This window comes from Anas acuta, chromosome 3 (assembly GCF_963932015.1).
Source record: "Anas acuta chromosome 3, bAnaAcu1.1, whole genome shotgun sequence".
Classification (NCBI taxonomy): domain Eukaryota; kingdom Metazoa; phylum Chordata; class Aves; order Anseriformes; family Anatidae; genus Anas; species Anas acuta.
This window is the reverse complement of record NC_088981.1, coordinates 31,486,058-31,499,975: the sequence shown is the minus strand read 5'-3', so window position 1 is coordinate 31,499,975 and position 13,918 is coordinate 31,486,058. Positions and strand designations below refer to the sequence as shown.

General features: G+C 40.0%; 1 protein-coding gene across 4 annotated transcripts in view; it reads left to right on the top strand.

Moving 5' to 3' along the window:
* STRN (striatin) overlaps positions 1-13,918 on the top strand; it is a 69,201-nt gene that overhangs the window by 1,259 nt on the left and 54,024 nt on the right. For all 4 annotated transcript variants that reach the window (XM_068676439.1, XM_068676438.1, XM_068676437.1 and 1 more), the window contains exon 2: positions 11,637-11,740. In XM_068676439.1, the coding sequence (XP_068532540.1) occupies positions 11,637-11,740 (104 nt within the window). The remainder of the gene's footprint in view (positions 1-11,636; positions 11,741-13,918) is intronic.

Sequence of the window (13,918 nt, the reverse complement as noted above, 5' to 3'; positions counted from 1 at the left end):
AATTTTTATTCTAACCTCAGTGCTTCGATGAAAAACTTGTTAGTAGCAGAGCCACGTTTCCATTCACTATACCCAGTAATTATTATGTAGACAGCAACCAGCGTAGTTTCCTGCAACAAGAACGCTGCGTGTCACAGATCGAGGTATTTGTGAGATTCCCCTGGGTGCTTTTGCACAGCTGATACAGGTCTCACAGACTGCTCTGGAGAACAACATCTGTTTTACAGGTCCTCAGAAGTTCTGCCAGTGCTCTCCTAGTAATAACACTGAGCACGTTTATAGTGCCCTCCGAGACGAGAGGCAGGCATGCCATTCCTCCCCTTCTTCCCCCGCCTTCCCCAGCATCCCTCCAAAGCTCGGTGAGTGTCACGGATGAGGCAGCAGGAAGGAAGCAGAGCGTTGAAGCTGTGTGCCGGAGCCGTGTATTCTCGGTGGCAGAACTGGGAATATAACCCCATTACAAGTTGCTTGCTTCAACTCCTCTGGTTCCTGCCAAAACGTCTCAATAAAGTTATAATTAGCTGTGACTGGCGTTGCCACAAGCCGTAACAGCATTTATCTGCTGCAGAGTCATGTTCAGAAAGGTGCAAAATTCTTGGCTGTCTCTGCAGGCAGCGGGCGTGACGTCTGCTGTGACCGTGTTGGGTCGAATGGGCTTTGATCCGCGTGAGAGGTTTGCGTTAGGGGCTCGGCAGCTGCAGGAGGGCTTTGCGAGGCGGTGCATGTACAAGCAAAGGATGAGCAGCGTTAATTAAAAACAGATTCCACGCTGCTTCTGAAGCCTTTTGTTGGCCTATATAGTTGGAAGTGTTTAACAGAATAATGGAAATTTGAGGTCATGCAGTCTCTCTCTCTCGAGATAAAGATACAATGCTCCTGATTGTGCTTTACTGGCCTTCCATCCAATGTAAATTAAATGTTAGATTGCCTGCTCTCTTGGAAGGCTGTGTGGCAGGGATCCTCTTTTGTATGGTGTTGTTAGTATCCCATAAATTTTATCTCTAATTCATTCTTAGAGGTTGACTTTTTATCTCTAGTTTCTTACTGCTGTGATATTTAAATACTTGAGATATTGCCCTGCTTGGCTGCTGCTCCGCAGCCAGTGATTAGTTAAGCTATACTCTCCTTCTGAAAACCACCTCATAAGTCAATCCAACTGTGATTTCCTGTCTTCCTTTTCTTCCCCTCTGGGCTTTTTTTTTTTTTTTTCCTTGTAATTAGTTGTGTGGAATTAAATGTGATATTCAGCTGGAGTACCATTTTGTTGAGTTATGTGATGCTTGTTCAGGTGACACACACCCTTTCCCGGAGTTTAGAAAAATACGTGAGTTGACATGTCAGGCATCTTACTCTCTGCTCCTAATTGCTGGTTTAACACGGCTTTCCCAAGGTTTTTCTTCCTATCAAGTGCCTAAATTTTGCTTTCCTTGGCAAATATCCATGTTTGCTGCAATTTTCTGATTATTCTTCTTTAATCTTTAAGAACGATTATTGCCTCTACTATGTAATCTTCTTCATTCAGGGTGAAAGAGGACTTCAATATTGATGTCTCTGCAAGTATCATTAGTAAGCTGTGCATTTCAAGTCAAACTGAAAACAGATTCATACAGGGCTTCCCTAGATGCTTCTATGCTAATTATGCATTTCACTATTAATGCCGGCTTTGTGTTTACAGTACTCTGACATCTGCAGATCGAAAAATTACCCTAATAATAAACTTTCATGATGCCTTGTGTAGTAATTCACCACGAATAAATGCGAACTTTCCTATTTCTCCTTCTGGTATTGACAAACCATGTTTTATAGTGCTGTCGCTTATTTTTGCATCTTTTCAGAACCGAGCAACTTTCTTTTTGTCAAATTCTGTAGGAGCTGCTTGGGAGAGTTGACAAGAATGGGTTTCCTGTTCTGCAAAAGGTTTAAGGATTTTTTTTTTTTATTCATTCTGCATTTTTCTGGACTGCATTTCAATGTTGTCATTATGCGTTGGACCAGCCTGTCCCAACAGCTTCATCAAGAGACAAACACGTGCACAAACCCAGGGGCATTTTCATCTTTCCTGGAGGCGCACGGGGGTTTGATCTGCTGCCTGGCCTTAGCCGTGGGCCTTCTGACTGCCTGGGGGTGGCTCCCTGTTTTTCTCCTTTGTTGGTGGCGTTAATGAGCAGTCTTAATGAGCAGCGTTAATGAGCAGCGCCCCGCGCTCAGGGGCAGCATGTGGGGGCCCTGTATTGGGAGCTCCCCGGGGGAGTCAGTGGGGAAGGCTTCCCAGGGGAACGCTCAGTTGCTCCTTGGGAGTAAGGTGCATGTTTTGCTTTTGACAGATCAATGTCTTTCTGGCAAAGATGCTTTGCAGATCTTCTGCTGGTGTGTCTGATGTTTCACAGATGCTCTAAATTGCAGCAAACTGCTATACCATGTATGTGTAGGCACCCCAAACCCTCCTAAGGAATTTTCTTGCTCCTGTCCCCTCTGCTGGTAGTTTTCATTTCTTCCGACTGCTAGCTGTTTCTCCAAGGTGGTGGAATGGTTGGAGTAGTGGGACCCGATACGGTGATGCCAAAATTGTTTTGACTAGGCCAGCTTTCCTTTGAGAAGGTTTGCAAAGAGGTTAGGGAGAAAGGCGAATATCCTGTGTTTGTCTCTCTGCAGCTCTGCTGAAAATATTCCTGTTGTAAGACAGTGCCAAGAGGGGGGAGAGAGAGAGGAGAAAAAAAGATAGGGAAGGAGTTATGAAATGAGATAAATTGTGGTTAAATGATAGCAAACAACTGTAATAAAAGGAATGTGGTGGAAATAACAGATAAACACTTGAGGTCGGTTATGGAAGTCGGATTTAGCAATTGCAGCTCCCTGGGGGTCACTGGTGGTGATCTTCCCTCCTGCTGCTGCTTTTCTGAGGCAAAAGGCAGGCAGCGAAGCCAGGCTTAGTGAATGGCAAGATTGTGTCCTTGGAGATAGACGAGCTAAAGTAATGAGGAGAAGGGGCAAACCAGCCAGATGGCTCTGGCTATTTATAGTGTGTTTTAGGACATTGGTTACTCGATTCAGAAATAGTTGATATTTACTGTTAGTTGGCTTTTAGATCGTGGTCTTCTTATTGAGTTAACATTTCTAGTCAAAAATTGTTGTGATAGCTGGACAATACAGAAATACTGCTCAGAGAAAAAAGAAGTGAGTGCTGAGTTGATAATATCAGCTGCTTAGTTAGAAGAAAACTCCTGAGGCATTGAAGGCGGTTTTGCCAATAAAATGGGAGATAAAATGGCATTTGAAGAAGTTTTGTGTAAGATTTTTCAGATATGAACGCGTACATCAAATCTCAGAGGTTCTCTGTGAAAAAGGAGTTGGCAGAAGTGCTGTGGAAGTCTTTGATAAAATCTTTCTCCTGGTAAGGCAGATATTACAAAGAAAACAGTGATCAGTATTAAATTCCTCTCCACCCCAAAAGGACAATATTTTCAACTTACATGTTTCAAGCACATCAGATAAATCAAAAGAAGAGTGGATGAAAATAAGTCAGGAGACTGAGGCATGTTCAGTTGGGAAAGATGATGCTAACTGGGTCGAAGTGACTGCCAGATGTTCTTTCTTCTGATAACTTCTTTTAACAAATCTTCTGATAACTTCTCGTAGCAAACTTTCTAGTTGCCAAATTCATGCAAAGCAAAGAGAAGCTTCTGAGCTCCTTTTTTTTTTCCTGTTTGTTTGCTGACATGCACGACTGCCAGCTAATCCCCATATTCTCATTGATAAGCCGTCATGACTTGTCTTACTCAAACCAGGAGGACTGGTGGGAGTAGATGCTGAGTGACTAAAGAGCTGCATTAGAGAAATCTGGAGCTTTTGTGGAGAAGTGGAATGTAAATAAAATCTGATGAGACCGGTTCTCTGCAGGTCTGTACTTGAGTTTTATAGACTTGTGATATTTTTTGTTGCATAAACGATCCCAGTGTTTCCAAGCATCAGGTTTTCACATTCTTCTCAAATCTCTTAAAACCTGTAAGTTAGCAAAAGTGCATGAAATGCTTTTTAATTGGGTCTAACTCATTTAGGAAGGTGCTACTGTAAATGTGAACGTGGTATGAGCAGGCATAGAATTTTGCAAATGTGTGAAGGCTTACCATTGTCTCCAAGTGGTCTTTCAAGCTTAGAAACTTTTTTTCCACAGTATTATACTTCAGAATAATAAAGTACTTTCAGATTTTCATGGCTTGCTATTTAATATTTGAATAATACTGAAGTAAAAAATAGTTTGTATTGGTATAGGTGCACAACTTTGTTGTTTTGTTTTTTTTTTGGTGTCAGATTATCCTATAGTGAAGGATCATGTGCCTTTTTGGATGCATGTTTATAATCTAAACTGGTATGTCTGTGTGCTACTCCAGCTGTAGGACTCATTTTTCTGTTGAAGGTCTTGGCTCATGTCACTTTTATTGCATAAGGGGTAAGTAACTTTGCACTGTTTGAACAAGAAGTTGCAAATATAACTCGCCCTTTATCTGCGTTTCAGTAGACACGGAGAGTTTATTTACTAATTCTAGACCAGGCTGTATAAGATTCCCAAAGGAAGATCACATGCATCTGAAGGGATTTTTGGCTCACCCTGCTTTAATGCTAAAAGAAGTAAGGCTATACAAATGTTAAGCCTCAACTAAAATTGATACCTGTGCACAGTTCTGTGAGAAAATAGATAGGTATTGGTCAGCAACCTACTCACATTTTTGATTTGACAAGGCTGCCAGGCCTCCTCAAGTCATCCCTTCTAAGTTCGTTAGCTGAGAAGTGGCAAGAACTGACTGATAAACAGGGGAGGGATTGTCATTTTTTTTTTTTTTTTTTTTTAAATGCTGAGGAATGCTTAGATACTTGAAACTGATCTTCTGTATCTCGTTAGAGCTCTCGGGATCCAACCTCTGCAGACAATACACTAAAAATAAAAATACCCTCAAGAGGGAAAATGAAGGTTTACTTTGTTATAGTGGCCTGCTTGTGGTGGTAGTTTCATTCATCTAGAAGATCTTATTTTCCTATTTGTTCAGAGTTTGCTGATACAAACAGAAATAGAATATGTTGAAGTAACCCAGCAACAAAGAAGTTAAATGCAAGATTGCAGCGTGGAAAGATTGCATTTTTCTGCTCTTAGCCAGGGATATGTTTCCTTTTAGGGCAGTCAGGCGCATAGGGCAGGATTGCAAAAGCATCCAACAGAACCGGCATGCATAATGTTCGTAGCTGTGCTTGTAAACAGGAGGTGAGGGCAAAATTATTTGATTTGGTGTCTGCCCCACTTGGTGCTGCAGTCAGTTTGGGGTGGCGAGGCATGCCTGAGGGCACAGCGTAGGTGTTCCTGGCTGTGGCAGCAAAAACCAGTAATGTGTGCCCACTGCCTTCCCAAATGCTTGTGAGGTTGTCTGGTTTGCTCCTCTTCCTGTGGCAGAGCCACTGCCTTTCTCCTTCAGATTTGTTCTCCCTTGTCTCACGGTGCCCAAGTGACGCCTTCGGACCGTGAACTTCCATTGTCACAGTTTAGATGCGGGCCAGAAGTCTGTGTATCGGTCTTGCTGCTGGTTGCTCTTGCTGCATTTCTGCCCTTCTGTGCGTGGGATCTTGTATGGCAAGTGGAAAGGAATTATATTCGGGCATTTACAGTTTGGACTTGAACTCATAATACGCTGCTATTTTGTGACAAGGCACCACAGTGTTGCCTACAGAATTACATCACGTTGAAAATGTCATCTCTTTGGCCTTACGTCAGTCTGCGTGGAGCGTGCTCCTGTGACTCAAAAGGAAAAAAAAAAAAAGTTAATGCTCTCCACTTAAGTGTACTACAGAAAGGACTGAAGGATTAAAGAGAATTTTAATTCTGAAGAATGATTAAATAAGCTGAATGTATATTGCTTGTCTAACTCAGCAGATATTTTAATGTTTGCAGTTGCTAGAATAATGAAAGGCAGTAGCAAAGAGTGGATAAAAGAGAGACTGGCTATCTGAAAAGAGATCTACGTAGTAAAGCACTTCAAACTACAGAAAGAAAAGTGTTCCTGTTGGGTGAGATGATTAAATTAGTAATCAAGGTATTGCCAGGAATAAATTAGTAAATCATCTTTGATTCTGGATGACCTACTAGGAGTTTTAAATTGACTGATAACAAGTTGGTTTTGAAACAATCTTTTCAAAGAGATGAAGAATGTAAGTGGATGGCTTTTGCAACTCTCTTTTCTTACTGTAAGCGATATCTTTGATCTCATTTGGCAGGTTTAACTTTTTCAGTGCTTATCTCTAATGCCAGTAATGGAGCAAATTGATGCCGTTTTTTGGAGTAAAATCAACTCCTGAAATACAAGGCATCAAGTGTGTTTTAACCTGGTGATGGTTTAGCAGTTCAGAGCTCGTGTGCTTGGCAGGATCACATGTTCTCTGCGATGGGAAGCGTTCAGAATCAGTACCTGCATCCTGCTCCTGCCGGCGGTCCTACCGCAGTTTGTGTTATCTTCAGTGGCTGCAGGCACGTAGAGAAGCATCCTGGCTGCTCTTCGCTCGGAGGACTGGGAGCTGCAAATTTGTGGGTGTGACTTCCAACATTTCTCAAGTGTGGCGCCTGAAAAATTGTTTGCCAGTGGTGCTAGACCGCAGCTATTCCCCCTTCATGTACACACTCAGATATACATGGTTTTTATCTCCTCTTCTCCCCCTGACACTTCAGGGCATACCTGCACCTATTTACAAACAGACTTGCCATGTATCGCTTCCGTGTGGCAACTAATCTGCAATGCTGAGCACACCTGACAGCCTGCAGAATCGTTCTGGCAGATCTTGGCAGACCGGTTAGGACGACTGTTGTAGGCTGATCCATCTGTAAAGCTGTTTCGTTATTCTAGCTATTTACATGTTTTTACAATATTTTCCTCAGAGTGTTTTCCCTCCCTTGCTGTCTATCTCCCAACCTGGTAAGACCTTGTTGTTGAATTAGAGAAGAGGTATGTACACGATTGCATATCTTAATAGCTCTTACTTTGCCAAATGATGGCTGTTGACCTTCAAGTGCCCCAAAACTTGAAGTAATACTTATTTTAAAATTTTAAGAGAAATATTTTAAACAAGTGAATGGAAAGGCATTTAATGTTTTTTGAGTCTTAATAATTAAAAAACACAAACATACCCTTTTAACTTGAAATAGCTGTAAAAGTTATAAACAGATAGAAGTTGATAGTAAACATGAGTAATTTGTGTAGTAGCCATAGCATTGTTTCTTTGTAAACATTTTCTGTTCAAGTTGCAATTTTTGTTACTATTTTGCTTTTCTGTAATGTCAGGATGCCAGTCTAAGAAGCTGTGCAGGTATACTTTTTGACATCCTCATCACTGTGGGTGATGATTCCAGAAAGTGTAAATTTCAGCCTACTTTTTAAACATTGATAAACTCCATATGTATTAAGGTGCAGTGTAACTGTTTGATGGTATTTTTGTATTTATAAAACATGTATTAGGAAGGCAACAACTTTAAAAATAATAATGTTTCTAACACTGTGCTAAGTAGCACGTTGCTTTACGGTTTTGTCCATTTCACAGTAAAGTGACCTTAGAGCCTTCTGGGGAATTTCTTAAAACAAACACACCTGAGATTCTGTTTTTCCTTTTTTTTTTTTTTTTTTTTTCCTTTTAAACTTAAAAATGAATGTTATTTTTAAAATCCCATGGTGAAGAAATGGAACAGTTAAGATAGTTACAGTACTGTTAACTTAGACCAGATGCTCTTGAAACTTAAAGCTTTTGTTGCAGTTGATAATACCAAAAACTTTATCTATTAAAGTGGGGTGAAAATGTACTGTACAATAGTAGCTGACACAGACTATCAGACTGTTCCATGTATCGTATTTTTTCCCTTCTTCCCCTCCACCTGACTCTCTTGATTTTAATTTAACAGATTAGCTGTAATACAGCAACTCCTAGCACTTAGGCTGGAATAAACAGGAGGCTGCTGCTGCTGTGATGCTTCAGTGCTGAGCCAGCAGGGCTGGCTGCGTTATAGAGAGCTGTGCCCCACCCATAGGGCAAGAAACAATATGGGGTTTTGCGTGATCCCCCTGGGCAGTTTTAGAGGTTTCTGATGACTAGTTTACAACTTGATGCATTTTATTAGCTAGAAGGTCATTTGTCACAAAACCTGTTTGTTGGGCATGGTTGTGAATTCTTGACATTTTTGGCAAACTTTCCGAGGAGTGGCCAAAGCACAAGTGTAAAACAGGGAGTGTTACAGTTTATGGGGAGTTGAAGCATTCCTCCTTTGCTCTGTAGCTGTCCAGTAGCTCCCACCTGTGGTTTGGCTTGCACCAAAGCTGCGACAACGGGGAGTTGTCTGTGCAGTCCAAATTTGTTTATAAAATTCTGCCATTTAATTATAAGAAAACTGTAGTTGTGCAGTTCAGTTATACTTTCTCTCATGTCAGCACTCAGACCTCTTACATGTGAACTGTTTGCACAGATACTTGTACAGGTATTGGTTAAATATTTTGATCAAACATGATAAACCTAGAATTATAACCATTTTATGTAACCATTTTGTGCTACAGACTGAGCAAATACTGCTTGATCTCATCATTTGTCATTTTAGCTATGTAAATTAAGTATTCGTTTATATTACAAATTGTTTCATTTGTGGTATGAACATCTAGGTTCCTCTGCATGTTTTCAGTTAATTGCCAAACATTGTAAAGAAGGAAATATGCTTCTGACATATGGACTGTTCAGTATTATGGTTAATGTAAGATTTTAGTTATTACTTTAATGCTGTCGTCATGTTTGTTACAATTTAACCTTAATATTTTCATCAAGAATTTCTTAACTAGTGACACAAAACTTTCAGCTTACATACATAAAGGATGATTTAAGACCAACCTAATTGTAATTATTCCATACTTCCATAAATGAGGAATAAGGATTGCTAATTCCTGATGAGAAAGACAGGGAAATATTCTCCTTATTTTTTTTTGTGTTATGAATGTGAAATGAAATGAAAGCCAAAGCCTGTGCAGGGCTGGAAAGGCAGCTCATGGGCTGCTGATTCCAGCCTGTTGTTGCTGCTATGTGCTTTTTGAGTAATAGCTGTGAGCTTTTCTTGGAAGCCTAGGAACAAGAAAAGTTGTAAGACATCAGTGACAGCGTTGGTGTATCACTGACAGCAAAAGAGGTTCAAAGAATCAATTAACATTTCTTCCAGCGGCCTTTCTTCTTGTATAGTATGGGTATTACCTACAGAGCGTGCTGGTGGCTCTGAGTAGGTACAGCACAATCCTTTTTTTTTCCTGTTGAATTATAAAATGTAGGTGCTTCAGCTTCAGAGGTGGTTAGTATCGCTATTTACACTACTTTATGTGCTTGAGAAGCTGCTGGCTCTCAAACAATTAGTCAGATCACAGAGCCCGGCCTGCCCTATAGCAGAGGCATGCAGTGATGAGCAGCGCTGCTCACTTTTATGTAAAGGAGGTGTGTAGTACAGTGTTTTTAAATCAAGCCCAATTATATCTCTCATCTCAAAGCCGCTCAGAGGCCATGTGTTTCCTCTGCCCAGGCTACTGCTGGTGGAGGCAGCGGCCGACCTCCCTGCTGGGCCTGTGGTGGTGAGGGCCGCGCCATGGCTGTGCTGCCACAGGGCAGTGGGCAAGGCGGGCCCAGGCAGGCCGGCCTGCAGGGACACGGGCTTCATGCCTGGTGTCATTGGGCAATCCTTTTCACTTTGGCTGACTACATATTTACATTATTTACTTTAATAATAGTGTTCTTCAATGTTCTCTCGCTTTCTTAGTTGGAACAGTATGTGTTTGTTTCTCCTGGGCCTGTTTGGGTCATGGAGAGCAAAATTATTATCAGGGTGCACAACTCTCTGCATTGTGATCTGGGGGTCTGTACAGTTATTACAAACTGATTTGTATGCGCTTGAGGTGTTTCTACCATTGATAAGCTGGATGGGGCTGAAGTGCTCACTGCACAGTTAAAATGCTCAGTGTAAGAAAATGATGGCTCCCAAGACGGTACCGCAACTTTCCTATCCTGTACAGTGAGCATTAAATTTGATTGCAGCTTTTTGCTCATTCCAGATTGAGTTCCAAGCGAGAAGCTTGGTGTTTTCCTCTCATTCAGCTGAGGCTTTTTGGGAAGTGAAATACATTTTCCCCAGTGAAGATGAAGACTTCATTGGAGAGGAGTCAATGTTTGCCATGCGTCATAACCTGGCTGCTGTAGTTGGTGACTGATAGCTAGGGCTTCTTCAGGTGCCTGTCATGCTATTTACTGGCTGTGTTTGAGCAACAAAATTACGTCAGCTGGTATCTTATTTTAAAGCAGCTGATCTAGCTGACCACCATCAAGCAAGGTAAAAACCTAAAGTCAAGTAAGTTATTCTTTAGAAGTCTCTTGCTCCATTAATTACAATATCTGGGGACTGCTTTCAAGAATGTGGCAACTAGGGACACAATATTTGTTTGTTTCTCACAAGCTTTTCCTGAGAGATTGGTGCAGACTGCAGTACCTGTAGAAAACATCAGACTTCTCTATAAAGGGTGGCTGTAGAAATGAAAGATTTACTGGTTTTTGTGTTCACTGGCTGATGGTCTTGACTAGTTGCCTTTTATGCTGTTCATGCTTTTCAGCAAATGCATGGGATGCTTTGAGACTTAGCTGCGGAGGCAGCATCAAAGCTTGTGATACTGAAAACAGTGGGCAGCTGGCAGTACAGGGGGGCTGAAGTGTGAAGTGGAGACTGCCCATAGGTGTTTTTTGTCTAAAGCATACTTCAAGAGTTGGGAGAGAACCTGTCTTTTGTAATGGGCTTGATTTAAGCATGAAGTACAAAAGCAGGTAGTTCTGTCTTTATGATTAGGAATGAGTATCTTGTGGTTATCATCACTTTCTATTTAAAGGAGGTTTTTCACAGGCAACTAAATCCCTACTCTGCTGAAAGTCGATAAAGGCTAGATGTCTGTTTTCCACTTCTATTTACTTATGTACCACTTCTCTCCTCTTCTCTCTCACCAAAATACCTTTCCCCGGTTCCCGTTTTTCTCTCTTAATTACAGTACTTCTGGTGATCATTCTTTAACCTATTTTAGTATTATAATTAACAGTTGGCACTGTATTACAAACAGGGTTTTATTTTTCTTTTAGTTGAACATGCTGTACTTCATTTCTCTGACTAGTATCATGTATCTAATGTATCTGTAGAACAGTGTACTAATTATATACTACTTCAGATAGTAAGCAGAAATGCTTTTCCATCTTCTACTTGTTGTTGGTAAATGCTTTCATCTGCTGAAGGTTTTTTTGTATGCTTACTCTATCTATTCCTTATCCTTGATTGAATGTTTATCCATGAAAGTAAATAAAGCCCGTCAAACAAATTAAAATTGCTTTATTTCTTATCTTTGTATTTTTTTTTAGGATCTGTAATGAGCATGCAGTTTAGAAGGGTTATCTATGCAGTGTTTAGTTTAGGCATTAAATGTTTATGAAACACACTAAGCCAACTTCTTTTGAACTGTGCAAATCAATTTGAAAGTAACTTGAGGCGGGAGGAAGGATTGAGCTCTGCTGAATGGTTTTGAGGAAACAGTTTCTACATTGAATATTTTCTTTTGCAGGCCCAGATCGCTTTCCTTCAAGGTGAAAGGAAGGGACAAGAAAATCTGAAGAAGGATCTAGTGCGGAGAATCAAAATGCTGGAATATGCACTTAAACAGGAAAGGTACATTGATTTAGTGATGAGTACATGATGAGGAAATTCTGAAGACAGATACTGTTGCCTCTGTGTTTGACCAAGATGAGAGAAATTTATTATATATACAATCAGCTCACAAATTGTTAAATAGTAATATTTACCAATAGTAAATAGCAGTCTAAATGTCTGTATTCTGGTAACAATAGCTAATATAATATGGTTCCAGAAATATGGGAGGAAAGCCCACAGTTGATGAATAGTTAATTCCTTTTCCTTGGTAAGATTCCACCTAGCTGTATAGATTATACTCCAGAATTAGAATATTCTCTTTTGGTTCAAAGGGCTAGCTTTGTTTATTAATATCTAGTAGCTGAAATCTTGTCTGTCTTAAGTCTTTAGTAACTGTTAGGTTTTGATCTTGCTAAGTTCTTAGACTTTACAATATGATAGACTCTATGGGAATATCTTCTGGTTAATTGTGCAAGGAATGAAGAAGTGTCTGTGTTTACCAACTAATAAAATGTTAGTTTCTTTGTTTATGGGAATTTCAGTGGAAGTCTCTAGTCTGTTTTATACACATGTTCCTGTTGCTCTAATCTTTGAAGTAAACAACTTATTTTTATTGTGTTTGGAGAAGTCTTTCTACTCCACTGATTTACTTCAGGGCAGGTTGACTTTTAATTATCATTTTTTTATTTATTATTAAGATGTCTTTTAAAATGCTTTAACTAAAGTGTATGCTTGTGGTACTACTGCAAAGCAATCATTGTTTGTGTACCATTTCCCTATCACATTATTCCTACTTCTCTTTCATGAAATGTTAATAAAATGAACTGTTTTAAATTGCTTGATTTAGCAGAAATATATATGTGCACATACCAGGAATAGATTATTGCTGCTAGATGAAAAAAAAAAAGGGATTCTAATAGTTGTACATCACTGTATTGCATTTAGATTTTTTCATCTTACTTGGGCTCTGTTGGCACACGAGACATGCCTTACACCATCCAGTTTGACTTTTTCTAGTAGTTACCAATTTATTTGCTAGCATGGAGCTGCAACTGTTTTTCTGAATATCAGTAGCCTCAGAGCTTCAGCATGCTTGCTTTTGCCTCAGGGAGTTACCAGAGAAACACTGAGGTAGATAGCCTTTTTCGCAGGCCTTCTTATGGCACTGATCTTGTATCAAATAGCATAGAAAAATGACAAATTTCTGCATAATGGAGATAGTAGTTTATAGCCATGGAAAGTCTATTTGAAGCATCATTATGAAGATTGGAGTCACTTTAAAAGAAGATAGAGAGAGAACAGAGTATGTTCTTGTACAGATAAAGTTATGCTCTAAGGAATAATATTCAGTAAGATTTCTCGTATTTCAAAACTAAGGGAGGTATCCTGGTTACAAAGGTATTTCTCTAATACTTCAAGCTCATAATGCAGATAAATTAGTAATTTATCCAAAATGATCAGACTAAATAAATATATTTCTGTGCACTATCAAAGAAGCTTTGTAAGAGTTAATATTTTTAATTTCCGTATCTGTAATGAAAACGTCTACCAATTGCATCCTGTAAGAGCCAACTAAATTAATTAGGCATTTAAATCCTAATGCAGCGTTCACTGTTGGAATTAGGAAAAATTCCCAGTGGTCTCTTGTTGGAAGTTTTTACATGCATATCTTGTATTTTTTTTTTTTTTTTCCTGCAGTATGTGTTATTAGCCTCAGCTGCTTAGGTCAGTAAACTACATGGGCAGCTGATCTGATCGAGTTTGATGGTTTCTTTATGGGAGTGAAATAGTTCTCAAAGTAAATGTGATGTTTGTGAATGGTGTGTGCTGGAACAGCTATTTATAACAGTTTGTGGTTTTAAACAGTAGTATTGTTTGCCAGTTACTGAAGAAATGATCTTGTATTTCTGCTGGAAATGTCTTCCAGCAAGTGTTCTTGCTTGATACTTGAAGGAATGGCAACACATGGAGCTTGGAAGCACTACTCTCTTTCCCAACACTTCCCTAAATCAGCTATTGGCCTGGTCAGCCAGTAGTTAGTTCATATGCTGGCTGTTGCCACTGGGAACTCAGGGCTGAAAAATTAGGTCCTATGAGGTAGAAAGAAAACATTTCTTGTCAAGTTATAACAAGGGTGGTGCAGGTGGGAGGGGGCAGGGAGACATCCCTGCGTTCTTCCACTTCTGCTATGGCCTT